The following is a 17,820-nucleotide window of genomic DNA, read 5'->3' as shown; positions in this document are numbered from 1 at the left end:
TTTCTCACATTAAAAGCTGAAAAGAAGTATGCAAGATCCACCTCGAACCTCTCTCCACTTCCCCACCCCACCCGAATTTTTTCACCGCCACCACCGCTGCCACCACTATACAGCCTCCACCACTGTCTCCCCAATCTGAAACAACAAATTTCCAATCTTCTTATCATCACTTCCTTTTTTTATAATTAAATTCGTTAACCCAATAACGACCGCATACAACATTTCCCATTAATCAAGCACTTTGACTTCAACAATTGGCAGTTTTGTAAAATAATGAGAGAGGAAGACTCGAATTGCTTCACTAGATGGGAAGAAGAGCTCCCTTCTCCTGAAGAACTCATGCCTCTTTCTCAGACCTTAATCACTCCTGATCTTGCTCTCGCTTTCGATATCCGAAACCCCATCAACAATAAGAATGTTAATACGTCACCCAGCCATCTCTCTCAGCCGTTGCAGCAGCCATCGCAACAAGTTACTCCTCCGCCTGGAGGGAACAACCCTCTGGCTCCGTCTCCCCCCGAATTCGCAGCTGAGAATTCGGCGGAGCTGGGTTCCGGTGCCGGCAGCGATGAACCCGCCAGAACCCTGAAGCGGCCCAGGCTGGTGTGGACCCCACAGCTGCATAAACGATTTGTGGATGCTGTGGCCCACTTGGGGATTAAGAATGCTGTGCCCAAGACCATAATGCAACTAATGAGTGTGGATGGGTTAACGAGAGAGAACGTCGCCAGTCATTTACAAAAGTACCGCCTTTATTTGAAAAGAATGCAAGGGTTATCCGGCGGTGGTAATGGTGCTGGAGGCGGAGCTGTTGGGTTAGCAGCGTCAGCTGATTCAGCCACTGATCATTTGTTTGCCAGCTCACCGGTTCCGCCGCATTTCTTACATACGGGTCGGAGTAATTCAGACCATTTCTTGCCCTATGTTCCGGTGGCTGCACTGCAGCATCACCAGCAGCAGATGGCAGCTAATCCACTTTACCATAGGCAAATGGGTCATTTTGGATCGACACCAAACGGGCAATTCGAGCATCCATTTCTTGCGCGACAACCGCCTCAGCAACCTGTTCATAGGATAGGGGCACCAGTTCATAATTCGGTACCAGGTTATGTGGAGGATTTAGAGTCAGCTAATGGAGGAAGGAGGGTTCTCACTCTATTTCCTACCGGGGATGATTGAATTTGGGTAATTGATTCAACGTACTTTAACTTTTTTTTATTTATAGTGTTGTTCTTCCGGGCCGTTGTGTAACTGGAGTTTGGTGGTTAGAATTGTTGTTGTTAGTTGTTGGTACTAATCTTGGTGGTAGTCACAATATTGAGGGCTTAAATTGTTATATTAATTGCATCTTCAGATCCAAAAACTTCTTTTGTTGTGGTTCTTTTGTCCACGGGTATGTTGAGTTACCCTTTGTGAGTGATTAGTATTTGTAGAGTAGTATTCATTGTCTATCCTTCAATTCTAAGGGCTTCTACGTATGTAAATTGATTTGTCAGTAGGAGCTTGTTGTGTCTCCTGTTAGCTTCTGGTGACGGATATTGATCGTGATGTCACTCTAAGCATTAATGATGTTTCTAAGCTTGTCTATGGAAGCAGTTATTGCAGTCTTGTGATATTGTTTCAATCTGAGCTTCTTAGAGGTGGCTTTATGCCACAGTAGTTGGGGGATCAGCTGTACCTTCTCTCTTTTTAGAGTCTTCTTATGAGGGACATAAATCTTGATGGCATTGGCAGTGAGGTTTGCTGGAGAAACAAACTGACCAGATTTTGAGCTTGCAGTTGAGGATAAATAATGCTTCGCAGGTTCTATTTATGTTCTCTAGAAATCTAAAAATATGGGGGTTGCTACCCTTTGTTCCATGTTTGGTACTTAATTGCAAATATCTAAAATTCTCCTGATAGAGTTTTCTTTTTCTTTTTCTTAGTTCAGTGTTCCGTAGAAGTGAGTTGTACTACTTGTACATTGTGTGACTCCATAGAAGACTTCAGCTACCCTTGATGTAAGGGAATCATCGAACAATTCTTATGTTATTAGAATGCTAAATTTAATTTCATTCTCCATGTAACATTGAAGTATCTGAATCTTTTGAATTTCCTAGTATCCATATATTTACTGTGCTTCTGTTATTGAATGACATTTTCTTGTGGAATTTGAAATATGGCAATCAAAATAATTCTTGTCTCTTAAAAATATATTTGCATGTTATTTTAAGGTCATGTCTTTATTAAACCATGCTCAGTCTTCTCCCGCAGTCATTTACAGCTCAAATGTTGCGCACAGATTAAGGAATATTAGTTGGAAGTTGATATGTTCATAGTTCTCAATTAAATTGTCAAACCAAATGGAAAGAAGTAAAATAAAAATTATTGGTAGAGAATGGAGAGACTATTTAGAACTATATTTTTGAGCCGTTTATTACTTTTGTAATGCATTATAGTATGTAGATTCACACTTTCTTTTCCATATAGGATTAGGATCTGTTTTAGATTGTTTATAATACTTGAATTCAACTGGGCACAGAGAAAAACTTGAAACCAGAAAGCAATTTTGCTTTGGAGTGGATATCTCAACTGTCCAAATTTCTAATTTTCTCACCACATTCTTTGAAACTTGCCTATGAAGGAAATTTCGTAAAACTGCATGATACATAATTACATCTCAAACTCTTGAAAAATTTACCATCTTTTCCTTCTTATGGCTTAATAAAATCCTGCCCATCGATCTTGATTTTGACTTGATAAGTTATGTTAAATTAGTCCCCAATTAAAATTTCTTATGATAGTGCTGTACCTTGCATCTCTGTCAAGATCTTCTTTATATTGTCAAATACTTAAAATCTCTGGAAAAGCTAAGCCTCCTTACAGAGTGTTGATGAGTTGTGTAACAGCTGATTGACCTTTAGGATTATTTGCATGAAGCTTAAATATACTCTACAAGACGCGAAATGCTTAGATATTGTTCTGTCAAATTTATATAGTTCTTGCAATATGGATGAATGAGATTTTCAGTGTTGTGAAAGAAAAGACAAATATTTTTCTGTCAAAGTTATACGGTTCTTGCTAAAGTAGAACTCTGGATTTTTAGGTTAACTTTTAAGTAATGTTTATTGCTTCCCAACTTCTACCATGAATGTGAATTGCTAACAGTCTTATTAATTCTTCTACTGAGGCTTAAATGGTCATCTTCGTTTAACTATTGGTGATAGCGTGTTTGCCCACCACTAACAGATGCTCTGCATTGTCCTTCAACTACAGGGAGCATTTTTCTTAATCTTATCTCAATTCTCAACAAACAGAATAATATTATCATATTATCAAAAAGAAAAATTCAGCTTCCAAGTGCACCGGCAGGTTTGTGGGAGTCTTGTTCTCACTTATTATGTTACTTACAGCCTGACCCTTTTTGCCTAATTTTAACTTTAGCGCACTAGTTTTGATGCAATCTGGCGGGAAAGTCATTTATTTAGTAGTAATATATTGCTTACCATTCACACTAAGAAGAGAAGAATATTGGATTGGACAGGAGTTCAGCGGGTTCAGAGTACTTTTAATCATAGCATCTGAGAGATTGGTTGAATTATTAATTAACTAAATTGAAGCATGCTGATGGCTAAGCCTACTTTTTTAATGGGACGATGAAAGTCATAAGCTGGAACTTATGTTCATTTAGCATAAGGTTGAAGCACATGGGCAAGGTAACAATGACCGGCAGCTACACTGAACTGACACAGACACACTGCACACTGGCGACCAAGCCAGCTGTTGATTCCAGCCAGTTACTTCCACTTCATAAACTAGTTATAAAATAAAGAGATGGTAAAATAAGGTTTGAAACAATTGATTTTGGCTGGTTTTGTCACCATTCCTGATGCATAATCATCATGCGGCTCACTAGTGGTGAAATCAAATGGAGTTTCTATGGGGTTATCGATATTTTTCATTTTTGAGGTTATATTTTTCATTTTAAGGTTTTTAATGTGTAGTTTTTAAATTTTTTGTCTATATTTTATAATAAACTATCAAATTGAAAATATTATGAAAATTAACCTATATTTCTTTTTTATCCAGGAGAATGTTGCTTCTATGCATAGAAGAAAACATGAAGCACCATTCGAAGATGGGCGATTTGTAGCAACGCACCACTTCCATGTCATCTGAGAAAGGTTTGAGATAAATCCTAGATAACAGAGAGAATCAATGAATTAGATTTGCGAGATGAGTTTAGAAAAAGAGAACAAAAAGAGTTTAGAAAAAGGGAGCAAAATGAAGTTCTGAGCTATAAGATTGATGCTCTTATTAACTGAGTGTTTTGTCATTCACTTTTTTTTATGTTTAGTTTTGTAGGTGAGTATTGAGGTGATGACATCGAGGCAACTAGTCAACTGAGGTGTGGCATGAGAGGGACACGAGCTGATGGTTGAGTTTATTTACAAAGGTTTTTGTTTTTTTAGTTGTGCACACATACTAGGATGTTTATTTTATGATTTGGAAGGTTTATTTTATTTGATATTTAGTCATATTTCACACTTTGATTTTAATAAAGGATATTTCTACTAAATTTTTCTATGCATATTGAATGATTACTTAATGTGTATGACATAATTGCCCTAATTGAATAACATTTTCATTAAAGAGCATGACCTCTGATGTGGGATGCAACAAATCCCATCCATAACTTTTTATAAATTGTACTAATAATTATTTATCGCTAATTTTATGTATTTATCATTATAGCAATTACCCCACAAGTTTCATTCTCGGGTGGTGAAGAAGTAAATTGTAGTGTTGTTACTTTATTATAATGTTTGTTATTTCTAATAAATGTTGTGTACATTTCCAACATGCCGACTCTTTCTTGGCATTCTTGTTACATCGTTAGCAATTTAGAGTGGCCAAAATTTGTTAAAATTCAATGACAATCAGCACTTTTTTTTGTTGAATATCTCATTTTCACCATAGGACATGTTCTTATCCAATGGCTTGGCTTATGTATGGTCTTCTCTCTTCCCAAATTTGATACAGGGGACCATTAAGGATGAGCATTACAAGGCATGGAGTGTTGTAGATAAGGTGATGATCCAAATTCAAAGTTTTCATTAATGTTTTTTTATCAATTATTTAATTATATATAGCCCTTTTCTACATAATTATTTTATGTTTACAGGTGTACGTTTCAGTCAACTTTAACAATGAACATTGGATTTGTGGCAAAGTTGACTTACTCTAATGATTGATTGTTGTGTACGACTCTATGAAAAGTTACATGAAGGATCCAAAAAGGTTTCGTGATAAGATGTCTTAATACAGGATAAAGATCCCACATTTTCTTGGAGATATGTGTATTCGTTTACCACTTGTATACATTTATATGTATATTGTATTTGTGTATATGTATATGGTAGGATGCAACAATCGTATTTTTTGTTGTTAGGTATTAATATATCAATTTTTAAAATTCTTATTAATAGTTGTATTCACCATATAACAATATAAGATAATGAAATATAAAAGAGTTCGTTAATAAGATATGATGCTTGTTCATTTATAATAGTTAAGAGCGTTGATCAACAATTGAGGCAATGTCGTCAAGTTATTACTATCACTTATCGTTAATATTACAGTTACATGAAATGATTTAACATAAACTCACATCCATGACATAACCATAATTATAACAATTCGTAGATAAAAACCACAATAATAGTAATAACATTTAAAAAAAAAAAAAAGATGCTAGATATCACTCCATAATTGTGAAGAATTCATGTCTATACCTTTTCTAGAACAATGTGATGATGAAGAAGTTGGAATCATAATGGAATTTCATAATGTAGTCTCATACGGCTAGGTTGCTGACATTGACTCTAAAACCATTGTTGCACATCCTCACCAAAAGAATGAATTTTGTTATAACTTGATAGGCGTTCAACTCATTGGTGATTGATTATAGGTGGAAGAATAATTCAATCATCCTTTACATGAATCCAATCTAATTGATCCTATAATGGACTGAAACTTTCAGCATAAATCGTCCAATGAGTCACAATGTTGTAATAGGGATGTATCTATTGATAACAATCTGATAGGTTCGTAATTCTTGCTGCTACGACAACATGTATGCAAGGGATTTGTGAAAGCTAGAATTTTTTACATATACATTTACACTCTGCTAGTTTCACCAATCTTGTCTTCTAATCACTATCGAGATCATCGTATTGATGTCTAGTAACTAGATTGACAACCATGTTTGTAGACTTTTGCATTTGACTCATGATCTTGTCCTTAGTCCAAGGAGTTATATGATTGGTGCAAGCAACTACAAGTATGATTGTCATTGAAAATGTTAGCACAACACGTAATTATAAGTTAATAGAAACAAAACCATGATATATATGAAAAATGATATGTTTTCTGACGTTATTCCTTCTCTCATAGAACCATTTTAGTTAAGTGCCTTTAATGAACTCAACAAGTATTGTAATTGGTAACCTCCAAGTGTACCTAACAAGTGTATTAAATGACTCAACAATATCAGTATTTATGATATGATACTATAATCTTAGAAAATAAGCCTTTGACCATTACTCGTAACCTATGTTATAAAAGGCACAATATGACAATCCTAGTTTGATAGCTATCCACTATCAAAATATTGTCCACTTTGAACACACAATCTATCATAGTTTTGCTTCTATGTTTTACAATCTAAAACGCGTCTTGATAATTTAAGGAGCTCATAGGCTATTTGTAACACCTCTCTTTATGTACATCCCCATATCCAAAATATATACCCAAAGAGACATGTCACTTTAATTTTTTTTTATAATAATTACAATAATAAGTAATTCAATACGTGATACCCATCATAAATAACCACAATTCTAAAAGTGTAATATTATTCAATAAACCAAAGTGAATGGGTCTGAAAAGTTAAATCATAAATCTAATTATGAAAAATAACCAAAGTGCCCTTAGATCATGCAACATCTCAAACTGAATTGTTGCCTCTATTGTCGCCCTATTACTCAACTAATCTACCTGTAAAAACATAAGGGAACGCGCTAAGTGAGACACATTCAGTAAGTCAGTAAGCAGCCATAAAAATATTTCACAATTGTCCCATACTTATCAATGTTATGATGTTTCAGATTTTTTTTGCATCCTAGATGCCCATCTGATTGACTCGACACATTATACCTAGTTCCATTATTAGCGTCATCCATAATGACTCATATCCAACACTATAAAATGATGTTCCTAATATCTAGTGAAAGCATGTGACATCTTTGATGTCACTTATATAGTGTACCAAGTACACATGTTGATCGAGCTTAACGTTAAGGTCATATAGACAGTCACACAAACTAACCCTAACATTTTCACAGCCACACTGTACATAACTCGATGGCAAAATCACATTACACATAGCTCAATGATAAATTACACTACACATAGCTTGCTGACTAGTCATACTACATATAACTCAGTGATGAATCCACACTACATCAAGCTTGGTGGTACACATACCGTACACAACTTGGTGGTAAGATTCTTATGATACATCATTAGTATTTTCAACTTGGAACTACTCTGATTGGGGTTTATGCCATTGTCCATATAGTTGAGTACCCGCATAATGGTTTTCATTACCAGTAGCCTTCATTAAGGCCTTTTCTTTTTTCCTTCCTTATATTTATCCCTCATAGAGGTCAAACAACCATTATATGCAACACACAAGGATCATTTTCTTGAATTTCACACAATCGTGTGGCGTAGTTTTTCCAAAATTTTGATTCCATTTTAGTTGGCATTTTTTTGACTACCACATCTATTCCTAAGCATTTAAAGTAGTATATTTTGATTACTCATCAGGCCAATAACACATTATTGATAAACCATTCTCGAAACTACTTCTAAAATTCTTTGATTACAATATCAAACATGTAAGGTTCAAAGCACCTAGCATATCATTAGCAATTCATCACATAATTCTACATGTTCGCATTCTCGAATTCCTTAACTATACCATCCTACTATTTCTTAATCATTATACAGTATTCATTCATCACAACATCTTCCAATAATCACTTAAATAATAATCATCAATAACTTAATTGTAACATGCTTAATACACATAGACCTACATAATTGATAATCTAATCCATATGATAACCCAATCAATACAGATATGTATAAATCAACAATAATTACAAAAGAAAACTTCAAGAATAATAAAAGTAGAAAAACAATTAGGAACTCATGCCACTTACCTCTCTTCTAACATTAGCAAGGTCTTTGCGTGGCAAAGACTTCTCCTAACGAAACTCCAATGGCCTCTCTTGGCTAAATCTTCCTTTAGCTCACTCTCACAACTCTAAATATTCTGAATATATGGTGAGAATGTGAGCCAAAACACGTTTAGATTCATTTTTATTTTCATTGTAATTAACAATACACGAGTATTTACAATTTATACACGGTTGTGTATGTAGCTACATTATAATGGTAATTCCCAAAATCATCACGAAATTGCTCTTTATCTAAAAATTCAATTGCGTTGACTATGCATGGTCACATATTGTTCATACACAGTTGTGCATGTCTTCTAGAATTAGCCAAATTATGCATTTCACATAGGAAAAAACCATTTTTACCTTTTACCACTACATACATAGGCGTGTGGCACCATCATATGGTGGTGCATCTCAATTTCTACATACTTAATCACTTAAACACAAATGGATACAAGCAAGATCAAAAGACTAAAATACCCTTGAGCATACTTGTGGGTATTACATTTCTTCCTTTTAAAAGAATTTTGTCCTTGAAATTCACTCGAATAGTTGTGAGAATTTCTGTCTCATATCTTGCTCCATCTTCCAAGTGGCTTTCTCCACTTGATGATTCTTTCAAAGAACGTTAACCAAAGGAATTTGTTTGTGTCTAAGTTGCTGGACACAATGATCCAATATCTAAACCAGAAACTCCCCATAAACAAGGTTATCCTCCAACTTCACATCTTTCATTGTTAATACATGAGTCAGGTCACTTACATACTTACATAGCAGTAATACATGGAACACATTATGAATAGATCTATACTTGCTAATAACGCAAGTCGGCAGACAACCTTACTTACACACTAGAATTTCAAAGGGTCTTATAAACCTCGAAACAAGTTTACCTTTTCATCTGAATGTCATAACATGATAGTAAAGGATTCATCTCACGATGACCATGTCACTCACATCAAACTCAAGGTCTCACCTTTTATGATCTGTATAACTCTTTTGACGATCCTAGGCCTGTTTCATCATTTCTCTAATTAATTTCACATTCTCAATCATTTTTTGGGTTATTTCTCATCCTAAAGCCTACACCAAAGCATCTTTTTCACCTATCTCATTTAATGGAATGGTGATCTACACTTTCTCCCATATAGTGCTTCATACAGAACCATTTAAATGGTTGTCTGATAACTGTTATTATACACAAACTCCATCAAGGGCAACATATGATCCAACTCATTCCCTAATCCATGCAACAAGTTTTCAACTTGTCCTTGATCCCCTAGTTCATCTTCTTAGTTTGCCCACTAGTTTGATGATAAACGGTGTTGAATGATAATTTAGTACCTATAAATCTCTGTAAGCTCTGCCAAAATATCAAAACAAACCTTGTATCTCTGTTTGACACTATAGTTTTGGGCACCCCATAAAGCCTTACAATCTCCTTGACATAGATTTAACCCAATGATTAGAACTCATGTTATCCTTAATCGAGATTAAATGAGTTGACTTGGTCAAACAGTTCTCAATCATCTATAATATATTAAGTTCACCTATGACCCTCAATAATCTAATCACAAAGTCCATAGAGATATGTTTATATTTTCACTCAGGAATGCTCAAAGGCTACAACAACCCCGATGGTTTCTAATGTTTAACCTTAACCTACTGACACACCAAATACTTAGCAACAAAATTGATAATATCTTTTTTCATGTTAGACCACCAAAATTACCTTCTTAAGTCCTGATACATGTTTACATTCCTAAGGTGTGTAATGTAAAAGGAACTATATGCCTCTGTAAGGATCTCACACCTCAAATCATCATCATTAGGAACATAGACCCGATTGCAAAACCTTAACACATCCTCAACCATAGCAAACTTAGTATTAGTGTCATTGGTAACCTTTTGCCTCATCTAAACACATCACTCATAGTTGTGATATATAGATCTCATAAATGAGAGTCTATTGAATCCTTAATCTAGCCATCATTCTAATAACCAACTCAATCTGCTCCCTCACTGAGTCTTTCTATGACTTCTTGCAAAAGAACATACCACTCATCTGGTAATGATCTGAAACAAGGCTATTTTTCTACTCAAGGCATTTGCCACCATATTAAACTTACTTAGGTGGTATCTAATATCACAATCATAGTCTTTTACAAACTTTAACCACTTTCTTTGCGTCATGTTCAATTTTTTCTAAGTGAAGTACTTTAGGTTTTTACGGTCCATATACATATTACATTTCACCCCAAACAGATAATACTAGTAGATTTTTAGAACAAATATCATTATGACCAATTCTAAGTCATAGGTAGGATACCGAATCTCATACCCTTTAAGTTGTCAAGAGACATGCAATCATTTTACCCTTCTACATCAATATGACCCCCAAACTATAGTAAGAAACATTTGTGTATAAGTCATATTCATGCAATCAATTTACCTTTTTACATCAATATGACGCCTAAACCATGGTAAGAAACATTTGTGTATAAGTCATATTCATCACCAACATTCAATAATGACAAAATAATTGTAAAAGTCAATCTCTATTTTAACTCTTGGAAGTTTCTCTCACAAGCATTGGATCATCTAAAGGGAATCTTGTTCCTGATTAACTCTGTCTATGGTTGGGCTAGTTTGGCAAAACCTTCCATGAACTGTTTGTAGCACCTAATCAAACCCAAAAAACTTTAGATTCTTTTGTTGTCTTAGGCCTCTACCAATCTAACAAAACCTTAACCTTACTCAAATCTGCTAAGATACCATTAGTCAACACTAGGTATCCTAGAAATACTACTTGATCTAACTAGAACTCATACTTGGAGAACTTTACATATAACAACTTATCATGCAATCTTTGCAATACAAATTTCAGATGTTGCTCATGCTCCTCACAAGTTCTGGAGTATACCAAGATTTCATCAGTAAATGCTGTGATGAACTTGTTAGGGCAATCCTAGAATACCCTATTCATCAAGTCCATAAATATTGTAAGTGAATTGGTCAATCCAAAAGGCATTATCACAAACACATAGTGCCCATATTTAGTTTAAAATATAGTCTTCGAAATGTCTCTCTTGACCACCCTGATTTGATGATAACCTGATCTCAAGTCAATATTTAAAAACAAAGAAGCACCTTTCAACTAAAACCATCATCTAGGTAAAACCTGACTTTTTTCTTTTTACGATCGATTTTGACTTCATACCTACTCAAGAAGTCTATAACCAATATCATATCAAAATTAGGCATGACAAATACGATTAAATTAACTGCCATATCTCTACCCCTCAAGGTCGTTATCTCACCAAACATTTATTTACTAAAGATGTTATCATCATCTGACATTTCAATGCATATATCATTAACAAATATAGGCTTTAACCCTAGCTTCTCAATGATACCTCATATAATAAAACTGTGAGTGACACCAAAATCAATAAGTACTTATAAATAGAAAGAATGGAAAGTCAATTGATCTGTCATAACAGATAGGCTAACCTCAGCTTGTGTTTAAGTGGTTGTAAAGACTTTGGCTTGAACTCCCTTGTCGTTTTGCTCAACAGGGGCTAGTACCACTATGGTGCACTCTCAAGAAAAATGACCTAGTTGTTTACACCTGTAACATAATCTTTGTCGTATGAAATCACTTTTGTACCTATGCCCACACTTGTGACAAAGGGGAAGGTTATCATGCCTCGGTTGATCCTCTTATCCTTGTCTCCTATCTTGCCTTGGTTTCTAGTTTTTTTAGTTCTTCCTGGACCCTCTGGATTGGAAGCTCATTTTTCCTTAGGAATCCCAACTATCATCCTCATGACTACCACCTAATATTACTTACTCATATCTTAGGGTTGGGGTTGTAAATTTAGATTGCTTTGACATACCTCTCTTTCAGGCCATCCTCAACCTCATAATCTATGATCTCTACCTACTACTTCTATGTAGGATCTAGGAAAAATTATCTCCTATCAACACTTCTTTTGCAATGTTTGCCCTAAGCCCATTGATGAAGATCTTTGTCTTTCTTTTATCAATATTGGCCATATCTAGAGCATATTGGGACAGTGCATTTAATTTAATGGAAAACTCTTTAACTGTCATGTGTTTTTCCCTCAAGTTAAGGTATTCTTATGTCCAAACATATAGTATATCTGCTCCCAAGAACTCTCTCTCAAAGGCTTCCTTAAACTCAACCTGGGTCATCACATTAGTTTGTCAAACATCTCTCAATGCTTGTCACCATATCTTGACATTGGCCTTCAGTAAATAGCTAGTATAACTAACCCTCTAACAGTCTGTCATCTCAAAAAGTCCCATGGCCTCAAGCTAATATTTAACTAGATTGGATTTGATCTTTACACCACTATGGAACTCTAGGGACTGATGTTTACCAACTAGATTATATATAGGGTAAAGTTGTCCTCTATTACCAGTAACTATAGTCTTCTACATCTCCTTACCTACTTGACTCGACTGAGGTGGTAAATCCATAACTAATAAGTGCTCAATAACCAAAAGGACCTCAATAAGATGTCTTACATTCTTAAAAGTGTATCAAAAAATTTGTTGAACAACTTGTCTAATCACTAAATTGTCAATTTATGGCATTATGTTACGCTAGAGGTCTGCCCTTGTGTCTCCCCTAGACTACCCTCTAATGTAAAGACCACATGTTCATTACCTATAACCTTATGTTCATTACCTATAAGTCTCATAGATCTTTTCATCATAAAATAATACACATATTCAAACATACATATACTACAAATCAAATGTAAGTTATATTATACTTATAGAGGTTAGCACACATGAGCGATCAATGTTGCATATGTATGTTTGGGTTCTCAAGTCCATACTCTAAAATAATACACATATTCAAACATACATATACTACAAATCAAATGCAGGTTATATTATACTTATAGCCGTTGGCACACAAGAGCGATCAATATTGCATGGGGCTACTTACACATTTATGCACACAGAAACACTTAAAACTTTTAGGTTCTCAAGTCTATACTCTAATACCAAAAGTGTAACACCCTTTTTTGATATATACCCCTAATTGAAATATGTACTCGAAAGGACATGTCACTTTAAAATTTTATTTATAACAATTACAATAATAAGTAAATAAATGCATAACAGCCATCATAAATAACCATAATCCCAAATGTGTATTATTACTCAATAAACCAAAATGAACATGTCTAAAAAATTAAATCATAAATCTAATGTGCATAAACAAATTCAAATACATGAGTAAAATCTGATCACGAAAAATGACAAAAATGACCCGTTATCATGCAATGTCTCAAATTGAACTATGGCTTTGTCATCGCCCCACCGCTCAACTAATCTACCTACAAAAACATAAGAGAACATAATGAGTTAGACACATTTAATAAGTAAGCACATAGCATAATGCCATAAAACATATTTCCCAAGTGTTTTATATTCATCAATGTTATTGTGATATGGATGTTTTCTTTGTAAGATTTTGGAAAAAAAATTAAAATTTTTAGATCATGTTCACATCATATGTAACAATGGTAATATAAAATTTATATGTTGTTTCAAGAAATAAAGCATAAAAACATGTAAACTACATTGTACCTTGTAATTTGATTTGAAGTTAGGAAGCTTGAATCACTAAAATAAGTGATCTCTTGACTTGCACCCTTCAAGGAAGAAAAATTGAAGCTTTTTTCGGCAAAAGGAAGAAGAAGAAGAAAAATTTATATATTTTCTATATTTTTCTCCCATTTATTAAAGGCCAAAGGACTATTTCCCACCTAAGGTATGTTGCAATCCCAAGTTTTCCCTTTTTATCTTTGATAATACCAAACACCCACCTATGAGTATTAAAATTAACAGAATCCTAACCTCTTAAAATTTATCTCTTTTTGCCCCTTTAAACTTTAAAAACTAAAAGTTTCCCCTAGTCTAAGTTTTAAAAAATGGTAGTTTCACCCTAGAGTTTCATTTTGAAATCTCTGACGTCATTTTCGGGTTTATTGTTAGTAGTCTCTCCCTCTCGAAGCATCTTCTCCCTCCGACGTCTTTCTCCTCCCATTTGGATACCCTATCGACGTTAGAGAAGCGGTGGAAGACGAAGAACTTCGTCGAGGAAGATGAAGAACTTCGTCGAGGAAGACGAAGTTCTTCGTCTTCCCAAACGAAGACAACAGTTTCGCTTTCATCTAGGAAGACAAAGAACTTCATCTTCCTCTATGAAGTTCTTCGTCTTCCATTGCTTCTCTAACGTCAATCAAGAGTCCAAATGGGAGGAGAGAGACCACCAGAGGGGGGTGATACTTTGGGAGGGAGAGGCCACCGGTAATGGAGCCGAAAATGACACCAAAGATTTCAAAATGAAACCCTAGGATAAAACTATCATTTTTTAAAACTTAGGCTAGGGGAAACTTTCAGTTTTTAAAGTTTAAAGGGGCAAAAAGAGATAATATTTTAGTTTATTTTTAATATTATAGAGAAAATAATGATTTTACCCTTACTAGCGTTAATTTTAACTACTTATGGTGGGTGTTTGGGATTATCAAAGATAAAGGGGGGAAATTGGGATTGCAGCATACCTTGGGTGGGAAATAGTCCTTTAGCCCATTTATTAAACTTAAACTTGATATTTATCAAGTTAAATCATATGTCTATTTCTCATTGGTTGATAATTAAAAGTAGATTATAATTTAACACATATTGAATAATTTGTGCCCAAAATTATTCATTTAACTTTCTAAACAATTTAAAAAGTGCAAATTGACAATTTCACCCCTTTTTCGAATCTTATTCGAAAAGCACCATTTTTATCCTTAGAAAGTGCTAGTCGACTATGGATAAATATTTTCAGTTTCATAACACCATTTTCTTCCTTAAAATATGGGTGTGACCTTCAAGGTTTATAGTGACGTAACAGTGGGTCCTATATTAGACGATACATTTCATTATATCACTGTATAACCTAAAACTATCGTTAACCAATATATTTCGTTTTTCGCTACAAAACGAAGCTCCCACTGATCATGTGGTGTCATCTAGCAATGTCCCATAACCCCTACATCACAATGAAGTATAAGCTTCACATAATGCCAAATGAATCTTTCTTACTCATACTTACCATGTAGTCTAATCCATCCGTCATTACATCCCGATTAAACTTAGATTCATGGAATGTCAAAATCTAATATTTAATCTTTTCGAATATCAAGTCATACCTCAAAATGTGCCACATCAAAACTCTTTTCATGTGGACTTTTATCTACATTGGCCAATGTCTTAAATTTTCATATTTCTCGATATTTGTATAAAAACTTGAGAGCAGTCGAGCTGACAGATCCCTATATGATCATCACTTGTCCTCTCGCTTAAGTAATATATGATTAAAACGGCTTCTAAACAAGCCATGATTAGCCTCGTGGTATACACCATATAAACCATACATTCCGGAATGAAGCACAACAGTGATAACTCAAGTCAAAGGATTTATACACTAGTATGATTTACGATGTATCATTGACTACATATTAATGCCCATGTGATCATCGTTCAGTGGTCATGTTCGATAAACAACATAATATAATAACCTTTGATCTGTTCTCTTACCATCAAATGGTTCTATTGTTTATCCATGTGTATATTCACCATGTCTAATATCATCCACTGATATACTATGGTGATATAGCACACACCCACTATGCAATACTATTGCCTAAACAGATTGTCTATGTAGGGAATGATTTGATAACGTTTATTAAAAGTCATCGGAACCTTTCATATGTCATATGCATGTAGCTAATATGGATGTAATATACAACTACAACATAGATATAAAAGTGACGCAAAAAACATGTTAAGTATGACAGTTGTCTTTTTTTATTAATAATGTATATGCAAATATACAACCCTTGAAACCAACAAAGCAATTAGTTTTTAGGGCATATTCTAACATTCTTAACATCCTAAATGCACATCTGATTGACTTGACACCATTTGCCTAGTTCCATTATCAGTGTCATCCCTGATAACTTATGTTTAATGATGTAAAATGGCATCCTCGATGTCTGGTGAAAGCATATGACAACCATAATGTCACTTATATGATATACCTTGTACACATGTCAATCGGGCTTAAAGTTAAGGTCATATAGATGGTCACATAGACTAACCTTAACATTTGCACCATTACACTGCACACAACATGGTGGCAAAATCACACTACACACAACTTGATGATATGTCATATTACACACAGCTTGGTGACAAGTCACACTACACATAGCTCAATGATGAATTCACATTGTACTAAACTTGGTGGTAAACATACTGCACACAGTCAATGGTAAAATTCTCATGATATATCATTGGTATTTTCACCTCAAAGCTATTATAATTGGGGTTTATGCCATTTTCCATATAATCGGTCATACCCACATTGGTTTTCATTACCAATAGCCTTCGTTAAGGTTTTTCCTTTTGTCTTTTCTTATATTTATCCCTTTTAGAGGTAAAATAGTTATTTCAATAATCATATGTAAATACTCTCTTATTATTGTTCCTTAAATTCCACTTTCCCCAAAAGTACATGGGGTGTTCTCTTTTCTTAGACACGCCTATGCATACAACATATAGGGAATATTTTCCCCAGTTCCACATGACCGTGTGTCAAAAACACACAGGTGTGTGACATAGTTTTTTTCAGAATTTCGATTCTGTTTCAATTGGCATTTTTTGACTATCATATCTACTCCCAAGCTTTCAAAGTAGTATATTTTGGTCACTCATAAGGCCGAGAACATATTACTGATAAACCATTCCCAAAAGTACTTATAAAATTCTCCTATTACAATATCAAACATACAAGGTTCAAAGCACCTAGCATATCATTAGCAATTCATCACATAATTCTACATGTTCACATTCTTGAATTACATGACTATACCATCATACTATTCCTTAATCATTATGCAATATTCATTCATCACAACATCATCCAATAATCGCTTAAATAATAACTATCAAGAACTCAATTGTAACATGATTAATATACATAGACATACATAATTGATAATCCAATTCATATGGTAACCCAATCAATATAAACTCGACATATATATAAATCAATAATCATTACAAAAGAAAACTTCCAAAATAATAAAAATAGAAACACAATTAGGAAGGTCTTCGCATGGCAAGGTTTTCTCCCGACAAACCTTCAATGGCTTTTCTTGGCTAAATCTTCCCTTGGCTTACTCTCACAGCTCTCAATTTTCTAGAAATATGGTAAGAATGTGAGCCAAAACGTGTTTAGATTCATTTTTATTTTCACTATAATTAGCGATACACAAGCATGCATTATTTATATACGGTCATGTATGTTATTACACCATAATGGTAATTCCTAAAATCACTGTCAAACATCTCCTTATCTAAAAATTCAAATGCGTTGATTATGCACAGGTGTATATTGTTCATACATGCCATGCATGCCTTCAAACTTAGC

General features: G+C 34.3%; 1 protein-coding gene and 1 long non-coding RNA gene across 3 annotated transcripts; both read left to right on the top strand.

Moving 5' to 3' along the window:
• Positions 1-2,132, top strand: LOC123197175 (transcription factor MYBC1-like). Of its 2 annotated transcripts, none has more exons than XM_044611343.1 (2): positions 1-1,185; positions 1,926-2,132. In XM_044611343.1, exon 1 carries the CDS (start codon positions 274-276, stop codon positions 1,177-1,179), a length of 906 nt encoding a protein of 301 aa, XP_044467278.1. In that variant the 5' UTR covers positions 1-273; the 3' UTR covers positions 1,180-1,185; positions 1,926-2,132. The 2 variants fall into 2 exon arrangements, 1 of the variants encoding a protein (XP_044467278.1); XR_006497836.1 differs by having other exon boundaries at positions 2-1,803.
• Positions 2,133-3,996: 1,864 nt separating this feature from the next.
• Positions 3,997-5,396, top strand: LOC123197176. Its single transcript, XR_006497837.1, has 3 exons — positions 3,997-4,163; positions 4,345-5,070; positions 5,165-5,396. It is a non-coding gene; the product is annotated as an uncharacterized LOC123197176 (long non-coding RNA).
• The last annotated feature ends 12,424 nt before the right edge of the window (positions 5,397-17,820 follow it).

The sequence above is a fragment of the Mangifera indica genome, chromosome 15, assembly GCF_011075055.1.
Source record: "Mangifera indica cultivar Alphonso chromosome 15, CATAS_Mindica_2.1, whole genome shotgun sequence".
Lineage (NCBI taxonomy): Eukaryota > Viridiplantae > Streptophyta > Magnoliopsida > Sapindales > Anacardiaceae > Mangifera > Mangifera indica.
Note: the sequence above shows the minus strand (reverse complement) of the source record. Positions and strands in the feature narration are given on the sequence as shown.

Bases quoted from the DNA above. Each gene is read 5' to 3' on its own strand.
- LOC123197175 (XM_044611343.1), top strand. From the start codon at position 274: ATGAGAGAGGAAGACTCGAATTGCTTCACTAGATGGGAAGAAGAGCTC.